We start from the raw sequence: 15033 nt of genomic DNA, 5'->3' as shown, positions 1-15033 counted from the left end.
AGATAAAGGAAAGATTTGGTTGCAGTGACATGAGTTCAGGATCTTGTTGTCACACACTAGATGACCCATTGCCTCTCAGAGTCCTTTGCCTGACTCCCCAGATGGATTTGTTACTGTAAGCACTGTAAGAGTTGTCTCAAGTAAGAAGAGAACATTAACTGGGAATTTTCTAGTTTGCATTAAGATTGCGAGACAATGAGGGCAGAAGAAAATGTCTGTTAAGAGTTACGGAATTGAAAATGACAGGCAGAAGAAAAAAATCATAGGAGCTGGCCAACAGCACAACCAGAATTCATTTTCCATTTCTTTGCCTTAACTTTTAAACACGCTATGGAATCACAGTAACTACACCTGAAGAAGTTCTCACTAGTCCAAGTAATTCCTTCAATTTCATGATGGGAAAAAATGCTGAGATTAAGTTTGCGATCTGATTCCTACTTCTTTGGATTGTTGAATGCAACATTTAAAATATCAGGAATAAACAATAAACCATCATGTTTAAGTTTTATAGTAAAAAAATACAGAAGCCTTAGATCTTTACAGAGTTTTTTTAAAGAAGTGGGAAGAGACACTGGAGTTAGAATTAAATTCAACAGATAAGGAAGAAGGAGGTGAAGAGAAGAGGACCAGGAAGAGACCCAACACAGTGGGTTAAATAACTTTGTTTGATGTAACTTTATTAAGTACCTTACTCAATTAAAAAAAAGTTGGAAAATGTGGATACAAAAACGCTGTTAGCAAGGAATTTTCCTGCTACTTCTAAACCGTGGGATACTCTTCTCTCTCATGAAGAGATCAGCAGAAGTTCTGTAAACCACGAACACCTGTGACCTTGGAGAATTTTGTTTATAGAACAGTAGAAAAATATTTTGACAATGGATGTTTTAGGATTTTAGCCAATCACCCCCAAGGAGTGGCTGATCCTTTGTCCAATTAGACTATGAAGAAAAAAGTCTGCAAAAGAGTTTGTAAAATAATTAAATAAATCAATCTTGCTGCACAATTCCTGCCTGCTGGATCTTCTCTCCTCCTGCCTACAGCTGCGGGATACGGTAATATTTACTACAGTAATAGGAAAACTATAGATTTCCTATAGATTAGTATCAAGTAGAACAGTGGTGAAGGAAAGGGTAAGTGCATAACAGAGCATGTTATGTAATGACGTTTCATGTAATTATTACATAAAGAGCATGTGTGCTAAAGATATAGAAGTGTAATACGTATGCCTGTATTTTTGCAAAAATTTTCATTATATGCAGTGTGCACACATTCACATATCAAAACACCATATTTAGTTGTATATGTCTGTAGATGCTGTATTTCAGGAACTCTTCAGAGAGCTTCAATGATATTAATTAAGAGGGGTGTTTGCCTTTCTCTGACACTGGGGGAGTTAACTGGGTATGACCTACACAGCTTAAAAAGAAAATAATTGTTGAAATACGCATGTTTCAATATGATATATTGGAAACAGAGCTGACCTTGACCAAAAATCACATTTCTAAGCCTGGAACAAAATACATATGGCTGGCTGCTATGGTTTGAAGTGAGTGGTGGATCCTACCACAAAGCCAGAACTCCCCTTCCCAGTGGTATGAAACTTTCTAGACTGACAAAGAGATAACTTCGTATTAAAAAAACAAGTTGATAGAGCAGTACTTCCACAATTACATGAGAACTAGTACAGATAATTCCTCTTAAATATAGAACAGGTTTTGTTGACCTACCATTTTACTACTCATACTACTTTGTAATTTCTGTTCTGTAATAACTAATGCTGACTGCATGATGGTGAAGCACTGAAAGGCACTGAAAAGACTAATAAATTACCTTAAGAAACTCAGTAAGAAATAGATGCTTTGCAATAGAGAAACAAATAGTGATCTTACCGTTCCTGTTGTGCCCAAGGAAAGGTGGTTCATCTGCTGGGTCAGAGGGCCCATCATGCTTGCTGGCTGCATTGACATAGTGTGGTCCATTGTTGGTGTTATCACAGCACCCTAGAAACACACATTATTTACAGTCCAACCTCTCTCTTTTTAAAAAAAAAAAAAAAAAAGCATTCTCTAAATGAGTGAACCTGACTGAAAACTTGACATGAATCTTAAAAGGGACTAATATATCTGTCAGAGGAAATATGTTTTGTTCCTATTGACAACCAAGCTACACACATATATTATTTGTACTGCTAATGAGGCCATTTTATGTCAGCTCCAATTAAGTGTCATTTTTTACTTCATTGCTTCTGACACACAAATACATATGTTCTTTCTATGATGAATGCTACTGTACATTGAAAAATACCTGTCATTTCCATTTTTCCATATCCGATATAGAACAATCTTACAGACAGAACACATATGCCCCCAATTTCCTCTGACTTCTAAAACCTTCAGTCTCAGAGATCTTCAGCCTATTACAGTAATTATCTTGGATTTTTCCTGTCTCAATTAAGAACCCTTACTCATGATATTTTATAGCTGATTAAGTAAAACTAGCTATTGACAGTGAGTTTGGTAGTGACATCCATTTAAAACACATACAGAGTGTTTAAAAGAATTGTTCTTCTCTGCATGAAAAACAAAGACATTAATAACAAAGAGCATATGTACTAAAGCAAGAACAAGACTTTGACCATAAAATGAAACAAAAGACATTCCAGAGGAGCTCTGGAGAGAGAGCTTCTTTGCCATTCATATTCCTTGGTTTTTGCTCTCCCACTCCTCAAGGTTCCATGTTGGCAACAGCATGCCTTAGTGAAGTGTTGATTCTCTTCAGTTCTAAAATTCAGTTGTAAAATGCTATTTCCTGTGTTGGTTAAAGAAAGTCAGTCAGAAAGAGTGGTCTGCTCCTTTTCTTGCAGATAGTGAAATAAGGAGGTATTTCCAGCTATTTCTTCATATGAAATAATAACTCTACTTTGTATGCACGTTTGCATGCACACATCACAGTTACATCTGCTACAAAGCGTGAAAAATGCCGAAGAATGTATTTGTACAAAAAAAATGGCTTTTTTTCCCCTTTGAGAATACTGGAAAAACCCACCTATAAACAAACTTGTTTAACCAACCTGTAAAACAAACTTGTTTCAAAACCCACAGCACACCTGTTCTTACATGTCTGTCTCACATTTACATAGAGCTATTATTGCCAATAATCTGATTGGAAGCTAAAGATTTCAAACTTTCAGCTGCAATTAAAAATAAATAAAAATTAAAAATTCTGGGGAAATACCAATTCAATTCTGCCTTGCCTTCCAGCAATATTTTTTCTATGCACATCCTGAGAAGTATAGAGTCCGCAGCCCCTGCAAACTCATTCCTTGCAAGCAGTGGGGTAAGAAGGAGGTAGGCTCATTTTGGTCAGTCCTTTTTGTAATACTCTCAGCATATGAAATACATACACACTTGTTTTATGTCACAGAGTGGATTACATTTCTTGCATTGACAAGAGTCTCTAGAGAAACCTGACAAATTACAGAAGCTAGCTTCGTGGAGTATCTGTCACGATTCCAAATAAATGCTTAGAAAACAAGCCAATCAGTGTGCACGTATCAAACCTACAACACTTGCCACTTTTGCCACTTTCTCAGCTATATTAATTTGCTCTGGTTTACATAGATTAACCTGCTGATTAACTCATTTAATGGACTACCACAGTGAAGTCTTCTCTTTGGGTGAAAGAGTCTAAAAGCAAATCTGTGAGGCACACAGATTCAGCCCATCCAGGAGTTCCAGCATAGCAGATTCAGTGCAAGAGTCTAGAGAAGAACCATGAACAAGGAAAATAATGTTCATGTTTTGTTTTTGAAATAAGTGGCCTGGGATACCATGCAGCCAGATGAGGTCCTAGGGTTTGTACTTCACCTGCACGTTTTGGTTATGACAGGAAATTGTAAGCTCTATGCTCAGAGTGATCAGCATTTTTACTGTATCAAACCATAAGCGCTCAAACTGAATTTGTCAACTGATAAACAGTTCTCAGTTTGCTCTACACGGTTTTCTCCTTTGGCTAAAAGATGGAGAATTGCCTCAGGGCTTTCCATGACAGACAAGTTGAGGTCCCACTTGTGATGTCAAGGAAGGCAATTCTCCCCGTCTTGTCCGTATTCATGAGATCCCACTTCAAGATGTGTCCAGCTATGGGGGCCCCCGTATAAAGAGAATGTGGACCTGTTTGAAGGGTTCCAGAGGAGGGCCATGAAGATGATCAGAGGGCATCAATGTATATAAGCAACTGAAGGGAAGGTATCAAGAGCATGGAACCAGGCTCTTCTCAGTGGTGCCAAGCAATCAGGCAAGAGGGAACAGGCAGAGACTGATGCACAGGAATTTCCTGAACATGAGGAAGAACTTCTTTGCTGTGCTGGTGACCCTGTACTGGAATGGGTTCCCCAGAGAGGGTGTGGAGTTTCCCTCACTGGAGCTATTCAAGAACCCTCTGGATGCAATCCCGTGTAAAGATCCTTATTGCAAAAGTATGGTTGGAGGAACTTGCTGTGATTACATATATGACAGACTGATAACTACTACTGTGTGTAAATTCTGGAACCTGGAAAGAAGGAAGAGGCAGTGATGAAGGAAGTCTTATGATTTAGTGTAACAAATGCAAGTACCAGACATATAGTAGAAAAATCTGAGAGCAAATGTCTTTCAGCAAATAAGTAAGCAAGACAGGTATTGCAAACAAACTATTAAAAAAATATGGACTGGAGAGAAAATATATCAAGGACAAAAAAATTGCTCAGAGACAGCAAACATATTATTTTCAAATTGAATATATATATATATTCCTGACCCTAAATAGACATCATTTAATACATTAGAAAAAGAAGCTGGGAAAACAAATCAAGTATTTGCAGCTTTCCTAAGACAGCCTTAAGTGTTTTAAGCTGACAGTTACCTAGAGCAGAGAATTACATGCATTTCCCAGATCATTAATTCACCAGTTCAGAATCTTCTTGTGATCACGTAGGAAAGAAATTATACTTAATTAAGGAAATATTGTCTGGTTGTTAGGGCAACACCCAGTCTCCAGACCATAATGCATATCATAATACATGCTGTCAAGTCCATTCCTATTCAATTTATTTAGCTGTAGAAGACAAAAATGTCTTGCATCAGATGTTGCCATCATATTAAAAGTAATTTTATTCTTTTCAGCCCATAATATGTAATTGCTGATAAACATCCAGTTGGCTACTGGCAAAGGTTATATCAAACATATTGTTTTGTCTTCATCTGATTGGATGTCTGATTTTACTGAGTTTGTAAATGCATAGAAAGACGTCTAAGCATTGCAAACCATTACTTAATGCCCAGCCTTATTACAAAAAACCTGTAGAAGAAATTATGATGAAGGTTTTGCCACTGTCTTTGCCAAAAAAAGTAGTTGGCCTGTCAATAATTTACATCTTTCCTGTTGCCTCAGTATAATTACTTTTTTTTTTTTTTTTGTAATTCCCCACAAGAAACTGGTTACTATAATGACTTTTTAATTTGGCAAGATATTCTTGGCATATGATTTGTCACACAGTTGTGTCGATGCTATAGTGGATTTAAAAGAAATTAACAGGGCAAATGGTAAGGAATAATGACATAGACATGCAGACTTTTTGCAACATTTTTATAAACCTAAGATAAACTAACACACAGATTTGATTTCCCCTTTACTTTATTTGATAGACCTTGCTGTTTTAGAATGCTTTAAGTTTTATGAACATACCTTTCCTATAAGAAAATGAATGTATACATATCAGAATATAGTCTATCACTTACAAAGAAAAAAGCCTGACTTTATTAACTATAAACACTGCACACCCCCTCTATGGCAACAAACCCAAATTACAGGAAGGACACCAAAAACTTTATTATATTAGGTAAAAATCTTTATGTATTTGCCAACACCAAAAAGCATCAGCAGGACAAGTCTCTGTTGGTGCAAAGACAGAAGTCACCTTTTGTGTGTTGAAGGGTGGGAAAGTGACATCAGAAATAAAAAGTGTATTAGGAGGCTTTAGGAATGGAGAGTTCACTAGTTGAGGGATGCATTTAGGGGCCAGTGGGAGGATGGATTAATTAGCCACAGCTTTCTACAGTAATGAACTGCATTAAAGGCTTCTATTTTATTTCAGTGTTCTAATGCTGATATTGGACTTAAGGGGAAAAGACCAGCTGAATAAATAATTTTTAAAGCCTACAGTAAGCACCTGTTTATTTTACAGTTTACTTTTCCTTTATTTAAGAAGTTTTAACAAGTTAACCCTAGTTACAAATTCTGCTTCATAAACACTGGCCAATGTAAAGCCAATAAACATTACAGCAGAAAACTTACTTTTCAAATTTGTTTACAGATATCTTGTGCAGACATATAAGCACCAGGCCATTCAATTTGAAAATTTATTACCCTACTACAGAGTGAATGCCTTTATGTTATCAAGAACATGTTGTTTCTTGAGGTTTTATTAAACTAAGTGAAACTATGACTTTCCTTGTACTTATCAGACAGACACATCTATCAAGAATTAATACGAAAAAAATCAACATGCGTGCTTTTTTGCAGATATAAATATACTCTCCCTGCATACTGAACAAATGATGGCCATATTTCGAATTACTGTTCTGTCTAGTCTGACTTGTCCCATCTCCTTGGGCTGCCTCTTACAGGCAGCAGAGAAAAACAGGTCCCCTTGTTGGATCTGTGAGCCCACTGAACTACTCCAAACTTATTGGTAGGTGGCCAAACTCCTATGACTGTTGCAGGAAAATTAAAGGCAGCTTTGAAATCCTCTGTGTCCTCTGTCATTGACTCTGCTGGGAATACTCGTTGGTATTCCAAAACAAAGGAAAACTTATTTTCCCTTTCTCAATGAAAAGGCAGCAATTGCGTGGCATTTGCCAGTTTATCAGAGATTAAATCATGATTTGAGTATGGTGAAAAAGATCAGCAAACATCAGCTAAAAATGTATATTCTGTAAAACTTAGGATTTGGTTTCATTTCATTACACTGTTGATTTTCAAAGCATATTTAAAATGCGGTAAAGTGAGCAAGAAGCCCAAACCCTCCACTAAATTAAAGCAACTTTAACTTTGGAATAGGCAAACCTCATACAGACCTTCATCAAGGCTGAGCCCTGCTTCTGTACTGAGTACTAAACCACAAGTTCAAATGGTAATATTTTGGATCTTGAGCATAAATTCAAATTCTTATCTGAGAGCACCTTTATAACTTAGCTGAATCTCCTTGGAGCAATGGACATATTTGCTTTCCCTTTCTTATGTTTTTGCTGTGTGTTTGTGAACTTCTTTCCTTGGCTGAAAGTATATGTCATAGGTTCAGGAGAGTTACTGCCCAGAAGTAACTGGTTTTAAAGGATTAAGAATCCAAATACAGTGTGGTAAATAAAGAACAAAGGTGACCCTTGTGTATGCTTCACCTTTCTTACAATAATAGCCAAGGTTTTTTTGATGGTTTCTTTCCCACTGTCCTTCTTGCCTTGTATTTCCTGTCTCCTAGTTTGAAATACAGCTTTTGATAATGTACAGATACTAGCCTACATGTACAAATGCAGATTAAAAGGATATAGAAATGGGAACATCAAGATATAAGGAAAACACAGGTGATGCAACAGGAAGAGTTTTTTATTAGTAACTGTGTCCACAAATAAAGCAATACCTGAAACTATATTGTACCAGTTAAAAAAATGTATTATATCAAGCAGTACCATACTGTTAGTAGTTTATGCTTCTACCAGAGTTGAAAAAACCAGTAAATTTCATAGCATACCTCTGTCTGTTAATCTAAAAGGACTTAACAAAAAAAAAATAGCATTTCTGTTGCAAACAAAAAGTTGCCAGTGTCACTCAGTGCCTAAGGTGACTTTTGCATGGTGATTTGAAACTTTTCACCCAAAATAGATCTCAAAAGAAAGGCCACTGAAAAAAATAACAATATTTATGAATATTTATGAAGGGAAAATATACTTGAATTTCTACAGGGACTCTGAAGCAGATTTTGTGAGCTCTGTGCTATACCTTTGCCCTTACTGTCTGCGCATGCAGGATGGACCACAAGCCCATGTGCTTCTCTATAGACTGAAAATATGAAGTTTTCATACCCTTCTTCAGCTTACCTCAGGAATAAAATAAAATTACTGGTATTATATGCATGAATAAATGGGAGTAGTTTAGCTTGGGCCTTCCACAGCAATTAGGGAATGACCTGGTGCAGTGGGGTAGTCATTCCAGCAAGTACTGGAGAAGGCAGAGAGGCCATAGGCAGCTCTTGCTCCCTCATCTGACATATTCTAGAAGGGAACAAGAAATCACATTTGCTTTTTTCCCTACTCTTCAGCTTATAAGTGCACTTGGCTGTATGATGGCTTTATGTAGCCACTCCACGTATCAGTGCTTTTGTTCTGTCAAGAACAGTCACCACTAAAAGAAGCATCCTCACAACTCTCAAATAAGGTTTAGCGTCCCCGGAAGACAAAGAAGAAACACAAAGGTGGTGATTTGCCTGGGATATAACCACTGTAATACACAGATCAAATCTTCTCCTGCCCTTCCCAGTATCAGATTTCACAAAAGAAATATCCAAAGATTTCAATCCATGTCAAAATAAGCAATTCCATTCTGTTTATATTCTTATATATATATATATTCTGATGTGGATGAAATCCTTCCTCCACTGTCTCCCAGCAGCTGATGTGCCATCCTAGTAAATGGGAATCATGCTCTCAGAAGTCTCATTTCTGTGGACTAGTTTTTCTTAACATCAGAATGGATTTTCATCTACTAAAGGTAAATCCAAATAGTATTTCCCCTCAAACAGTTCTGTTCTATTCCCTCCCTTCTTGCCTATAACCAGGTGTGAAAAAGGACTTAATGGCACATCCTAGTTCTAACAAGCTGATAAATGGATATTATCAAACAGTACAATTAAAATACAAGCCAGGACCAATCTTTAGCCTAAATTTTCACTTCCTTGCCTTAGTGGGTTCAAATGAAACTTTCAAAAAGGATGCCATATTTGTATCCTCAATAGTTTGATTTTACATATACATATATACACGCACAAAATTGCACATGGGAAGATAAATTATATTGCCAATTCTATTACACCCACCAGGCCACAACATTTTTTCAGTATGTGGATAGGTTTTCTTTAATGTTTGAAACTGTCAGTGCAGGATTTATTGCGGCAAAGGTAATTAAAAGCAACAGTGACTGGTTTGTAAACTTCTTGTTCATGAGCCACATTTAATGAGTAATGAGTAAAAATTTCTGTTATTGGCTCAAAATGCTTACTAATTTTATTTCACTCAGGCAAACATGCTCCTAAGACAAAAAAGGGGAAGGTTTTAACAGGAAGATTTGCCTCTAGAGGCTTGTGCTTTTATGTAGAGGTAACAGAGAAGGTTGGTGGCATGAGAACATGTAAGATGTGTTTAATGTGGTGGGACCTTGGTTCTCCTCGGGTTTTCCATGCAATGTGAGGAAGTCCCACCACCTACTGTGTGCTCCATATAGGCAGGACAACAGACGTGACCAAGTGTCTGACACACTGGGCTGTTGATCTCTCTGTTGATTCAGTACATAGGTCATTTGCCAGGCACATAGAGTGCTTAACTGAGTTTGGGGAGGAAATGCCTGTGACATTTCTTCTATGTGCACTTCTAGCCTCAAAACTGCAATGGCCAGTGACAGGCCAGCAGCTGTGATGTGTAACAGATGTGCTGTATTTCATTTCCTGCCCAAAACCTGGAGGGACTTGCACTGTGAGCTGTAATCTAGCAGCTGAGCTGGAGGAAAAGATTCACTCACTAGAAGGACAAACAACGACACTGGGAGACATCAGAAATTATGAGGAACTGGCTATCAACAAGAGAAAAAAACAAACCAAAAACCAAACAGAAAAGCAGGCTGGTAATACAACCCTATGTATTAAGGTTATATTAGAGGTAAGATGGCAAAAACAACACCCTACACAATGAAGAAAATGGTATGGCTGTGCATGGTGTTAACTCCACAGCACTACAAAGACGTAACACAACCAGACTTAGATGGAAATATCTGAAATACCTTTAGCTTTCAAAAATGGTGGTATCACTGAGAAGTTCCAAGCAGACATACTGAAGTGCCAGGGTGGAAGAGACCAGAGTGCTCCTTTGTGAGATCCCAAATACTTGAGAGGACAATGGCAACAATGGTCAAGGAATGGGTAAGTATCAGGATGTTTCCCTGCAACTCTGAGATCAGAAAGGCTCTTGTAAACCAGAAGTTATTAGTGATGGACAGTACCAATATGGCAGCTTCACACAGTTGCTCCTGGACTTCATGTCAGCCCTTCCAATGTCAAGCCAAAGGCAGCTCTTCAACATCAGAGTTAACTCCTAGGCTAGGCCCAAATCTAGGCTGCACTCTCAGAGACATGCTGATGTAAGGGCCACCATGTAATCCAAGTATGCAGCTGCATGGGGTGGGTAGAAAGCCACCTTAAAATGCTGAGGTTAATGTCATTGTATCACTCTTGAACTCAGCTACAAACACAACGTCCATCCTCCATGAGGATGCATGGTGGAGCACTGCCATCTGCTGCCTATGTCTCAACTCCTTGTGCAGCTCCTGCACAAAGGAAGATTAAAGGTATGGAGGGTCTCAAAATTATGTCCTTTCCCTCCTCATCCAGTTTTTCAAATTTAAAATTTCTGGAAAGGTGACGAGGACAAGTAATATGCACATAATCTTCACAGGAATCCTTCTTATCCTACCTATTAGGACAGACAGATAGTAGAAGATGCTATAAATGAAACCCTGGGTGAGTAAGGAGGTTTTTCTAAAGATATGCTTCACTCCAATAATAGATTGTAGACTTGAAGATGATAGACTGGAAATCCTGTACTAAGCCACTGTTCATGTTATGTATCAATTCAGTTCTAGATCACAGTGATTCATACCAATCTTTAAAACTAAAAGTGTGCCCTCATTAGAGAGGACAAATACAGAAATCTGTCTCTCTGTCATGTTCTGTTAGATTTGTAACCTGTAATGTTAAACAAAGCCCTTTCCCACACAGTAACGGAAAGAAAACTATTCCAGCCTGCCCTTGCTCTCATTAAAACCCCAAAATTTTCACAGCCTACATGTCCTGGCCCAGGTCCTAAATTGCATTTCATTTTCTGGACTTGTAACTCCTTAGGGGAAGCTGTGGATGAAATCCACTCCATTCTGCATTGGGATTTGTACTTTGACTGGTTAAAACTAGCTACCTGGCAAGTGCCAGCTTTGTCTTTTTTTGCTTTTTGTCCGACCTCAAATCCAAGACTGAGGCACATATTTTCAATAGTGCCTTCTTACCTTCTATTCCATCATTAAAAGTAACATGGGACTTTCCATCACTGCGATTGGTGATGTCCAACAGCCTTCCCAAGGGTTGGGAAAGGTAGGGGGCTGCATCCCCACAGGTTAGCTCGAAGGTGAAGAGCACTGATGACACAGAGGGGAGAGCCTTTACAAATTTTAAGCACGATTTTTCCGACTCTAAAAACTCCAGACCAGTCACTTCTTGGACTTGACTCTGTACAAGCAAACTGCCACCAACACCTGGTTTTGCTGCACCTGGACAATCCACTCCACCTTGAATGATGTTCCAATGACAGCATTGCAGTTTTTACATTGTTTTGAACAACTGATAACATAGGCACAATCTGGACAAACTGTGGCTGCACAAGTACCCCTACCTAAAACTCCTCTCCCAGATGCAGGAGACTTCAAGAGGCCAGAAAAGCTGATGGCAGCAAGAACACAGAGCATGTCCTTCAAAGGTAACTGCATGGAAATCAGTGAAGGTACAAATCCATATAGATGAAATCAAATTCAAGCCCTCAGCTATGTGTCACCAGTCAGAAAAAAAGGAGTCTAGAGAGGGTAAACAGATTTTTTTAACTAAAAATCGGATATTTAAAATTCTCATTTACTTTAAGGTACTTCCAGTGAAACCAGTCTGTGTATTAGAGTAAACACTTAACATCTGTAAGTCTCCTTTCTACCAAAGACCTCAAAGTGTCTGAAATCCTGTGTGACATAGAGGGGATTCAGGAGCTGGTCTATTATCAGGGTTCTGGGATGAGTTTGGATCTACATCTAAAATTTCCCAAGTCCATGAGCGTTCAGACTGCAGAGTACATCTTGGGTCATCACCATTGCAAGTCCAAAGAGAATAGGTGGTTTCAATTACACATACCAGTCCAAATTGATCAAGAAAAGGATACATTTAAACTCTTGATTCATGCTGAGCAGTTTGAAATAAATAAGAGAAAATGGCTGACTTGAGTCTACTTTGCTCCACACTTCATTGTCTTTAAAAGCAAATGAAAATATTGTGGAAAAGCAATTTAAAAGCAACCCATGTGAGTAAATACTCAGTGCGAAAATGGTTCAACTAGTCCAAGAAGTAGACATGAAAAGTTAAAAAAGATGCAGATCCTGGCTATTATTAAGCTAAAAAGAAGAGAAAGTAAGTGATCCAGCTAGGATTACTTACTTTCTTTTTAATATATCTTTACTGATTAAGAATGACTAAATTGATATATTTTCCCTTTTGTTTTTTGTCCAGATAAAGTCACTCTTGGGCAGAAATCTTCCTTATAAAGTTTCAGCCTGGAGCACATTTTTACAGCTGAGTTATTATCCTTAAAATACGAGTTCATACTGGAAATGCTGGCAGCCCTCTTAACTATTGTATAGCAGTGAGCACAGCTGTAACACGTTAAATATGCTGAAAGTACATTGGGGAAATAGAGTGGCTGAGGGGCCTGGTAATAGAATAGGGAGTCTCAAAGCTGGGTCACCAGGTTTGGTCATTGCTGGGACTGAAAGTCATTATCAAGCAACAGCTTCTCAGTTATGTCCAGGTATCAGCTACCCACAGAGAAATCCTTCACCACAGAAATACATCACTGCGACTGGTGATGTCCAACAACCTTCCCAAGGGCTGGGAAAGGTAGGGGGCTGCATCCTCACAGGTTAACTTGAAGGTGAGGAACACTGATGACACAGAGGGGAGAGATTTGCGTGGTCCTTGTCCCGCATGCTGCCCAGTCTACAGAGTGTGTTTGTCACCAGTCTATGGTTACTGGGTCTTTTCAGGGCACTCAATTTTATCAGAAGGATAAACCATCAAAGACTTCCTTTCTCCACATTAGTGAATGGACCACATCCATTCCATCACACTACCAGTTTCAGAGGAATTCTGGTGATACTGGTTAAAATAAGGCAGAAAGCAGACAACAAAGTACTTTCTCAGCTCCTCAGTTTCAATAATGCTGAGAATTACCAAATTCTTTAATATTACCTCTTTCTTCATTCATAGACACCCATCTCTTTCTTTTTGCATCACATTATAATCCATTTCAAGCCCAAAGCAGTAGTCAACATTTGCATTAGGAGATGAATGCGAAGAGTTCTGCATTTCTTAGAAGCAGGCTGCCTGCTTGACAGCAGCCTTTTGCACAAACCAAAGTAGCCAAAGCAACACAGGCAAATGAAGTCCAAGTCTGCTGTTTCAGTTTTCTCTAAATGAATTTACAGGAGTAAATCAGATGAGTCTCTCCGGTTTAAACTTATATACATACTGCAGTAATCTCCAAAAAAAGCTTTGATTTGTTATAGCTTTATTTTGTACACCACCATTTCCTACCAGCTACTGTGTACTAGTCCATGTGAATGCACAGCAAGCAATCAGATCCTGACATACAACAAAGAGGTTCTTTACTTCTTTGTGGTTTTGTGGTTTCCACACACTGCCTGATTTGCAGAAGTTTAGGTTGAAATCAAAGTTTTTTTGGGCAGCTTTTCTGAATTTCCTTCAGCTATTTGAGTATTGTGGAGGTGTTAAAAAAAAAATTCTTTATGTTTATTTTCTCTGGCATCTAAAAATCAAACTACCATTGCGGTCAACAGTAATTTCAGAGGTTCTACGAATGAGCCAAGAACAAGCAGTTCAAGTTATTTCAAAATAATTTTCTAAACCCTACCTGAAGTCAATTCTTCAGGCTACAAGGCAGCTGATGGGAACTGCCTGCTACCAAATACTGCTCCAAAAATGTCTCAGAAAACAGAGAGCACCTTGCACTGTAGCCAGAAAGGAATAAGCTGGTGGGTCACTACTGTGGTCAATGTACCAGAGTGAGTCTTTGACCCAAACTGGATGATCACCCTTCTGTGAAGCACTGATCAGGCAGCTGAGTCTGCCATGAGTTCAGTAAGATTTCTTTTAAACAATGGTAAGAAGATCTCTGTGCTTAGGAGAAATAAATCATAGAGCAAGCTAGAGAAAAAAAGGCCAGCTGGATGGCATACACATATTGCTGAGATGAACAGTAAACTATTTAGAAAAAAAAAGTCTGTGGGAGAATAAAACATCCTGTGAATCCAGGTCACACTTGGCACATAATTGTGACCAAAAGAATGAAAAAACTGGAGCTGTCAAAAAGCAGTGTTTCCACCATATTTCAAAATGACATGTCATTTCAGAATTTATCTAAATTTGAAGGGGAAAAAGAAAAAGCTTAAAATTAGTTCAATAACCCAGAAATGAAAACAGGGAGATTATAGATACTTTGTCTTTGTTCTTCTTCTCACCCTCTCCCCACTCCCTAAGTCCTCTCTGGAAGTGGAGTCAAAACAACACTTTTACAACTTTTTCCATGTCACTACCCTCTCTCTCTGCACATTTTCACTTGAAGACAAGTTTTTAGAGCTATTATTTGATTCTGCCCACAAAGCCAAATTTTATTATCCACAGAGTATTATATATGTAATAGTCTTGTCAGTCCTAGCCAGAGGCAAAGGGTAGCCTCAGAGGTAAAGGAAACAAGAAACATCCAAAGGGAGATAAATAAGAATGAGATGATAGGCAAATGGCTAATACTCCCATCTTTTGTTGAGAGCTGTGTGGATAGAAAAATAGTACTCTAATGAATTCCAGAGTGACAGGGACTCGAGGGCTGGGTTCTGTGCACTGCATGCTTG

General features: G+C 38.3%; 1 protein-coding gene across 23 annotated transcripts in view; it reads right to left on the bottom strand.

Moving 5' to 3' along the window:
* Window positions 1-15033, bottom strand: part of RBMS3 (RNA binding motif single stranded interacting protein 3) — a 711765-nt gene that overhangs the window by 36795 nt on the left and 659937 nt on the right. For all 23 annotated transcript variants that reach the window (XM_069007351.1, XM_069007350.1, XM_069007373.1 and 20 more), the window contains one exon: window positions 1890-2000. In XM_069007351.1, coding sequence (XP_068863452.1) covers window positions 1890-2000 — 111 coding nt within the window. The remainder of the gene's footprint in view (window positions 1-1889; window positions 2001-15033) is intronic.

The sequence above is a fragment of the Aphelocoma coerulescens genome, chromosome 2 (genome assembly GCF_041296385.1).
Source record: "Aphelocoma coerulescens isolate FSJ_1873_10779 chromosome 2, UR_Acoe_1.0, whole genome shotgun sequence".
In the NCBI taxonomy this organism is placed as follows: Eukaryota; Metazoa; Chordata; class Aves; order Passeriformes; family Corvidae; genus Aphelocoma; species Aphelocoma coerulescens.
The sequence above is the reverse complement of the archived record's forward strand: the minus strand, read 5'-3'. Positions and strand labels throughout refer to the sequence as shown.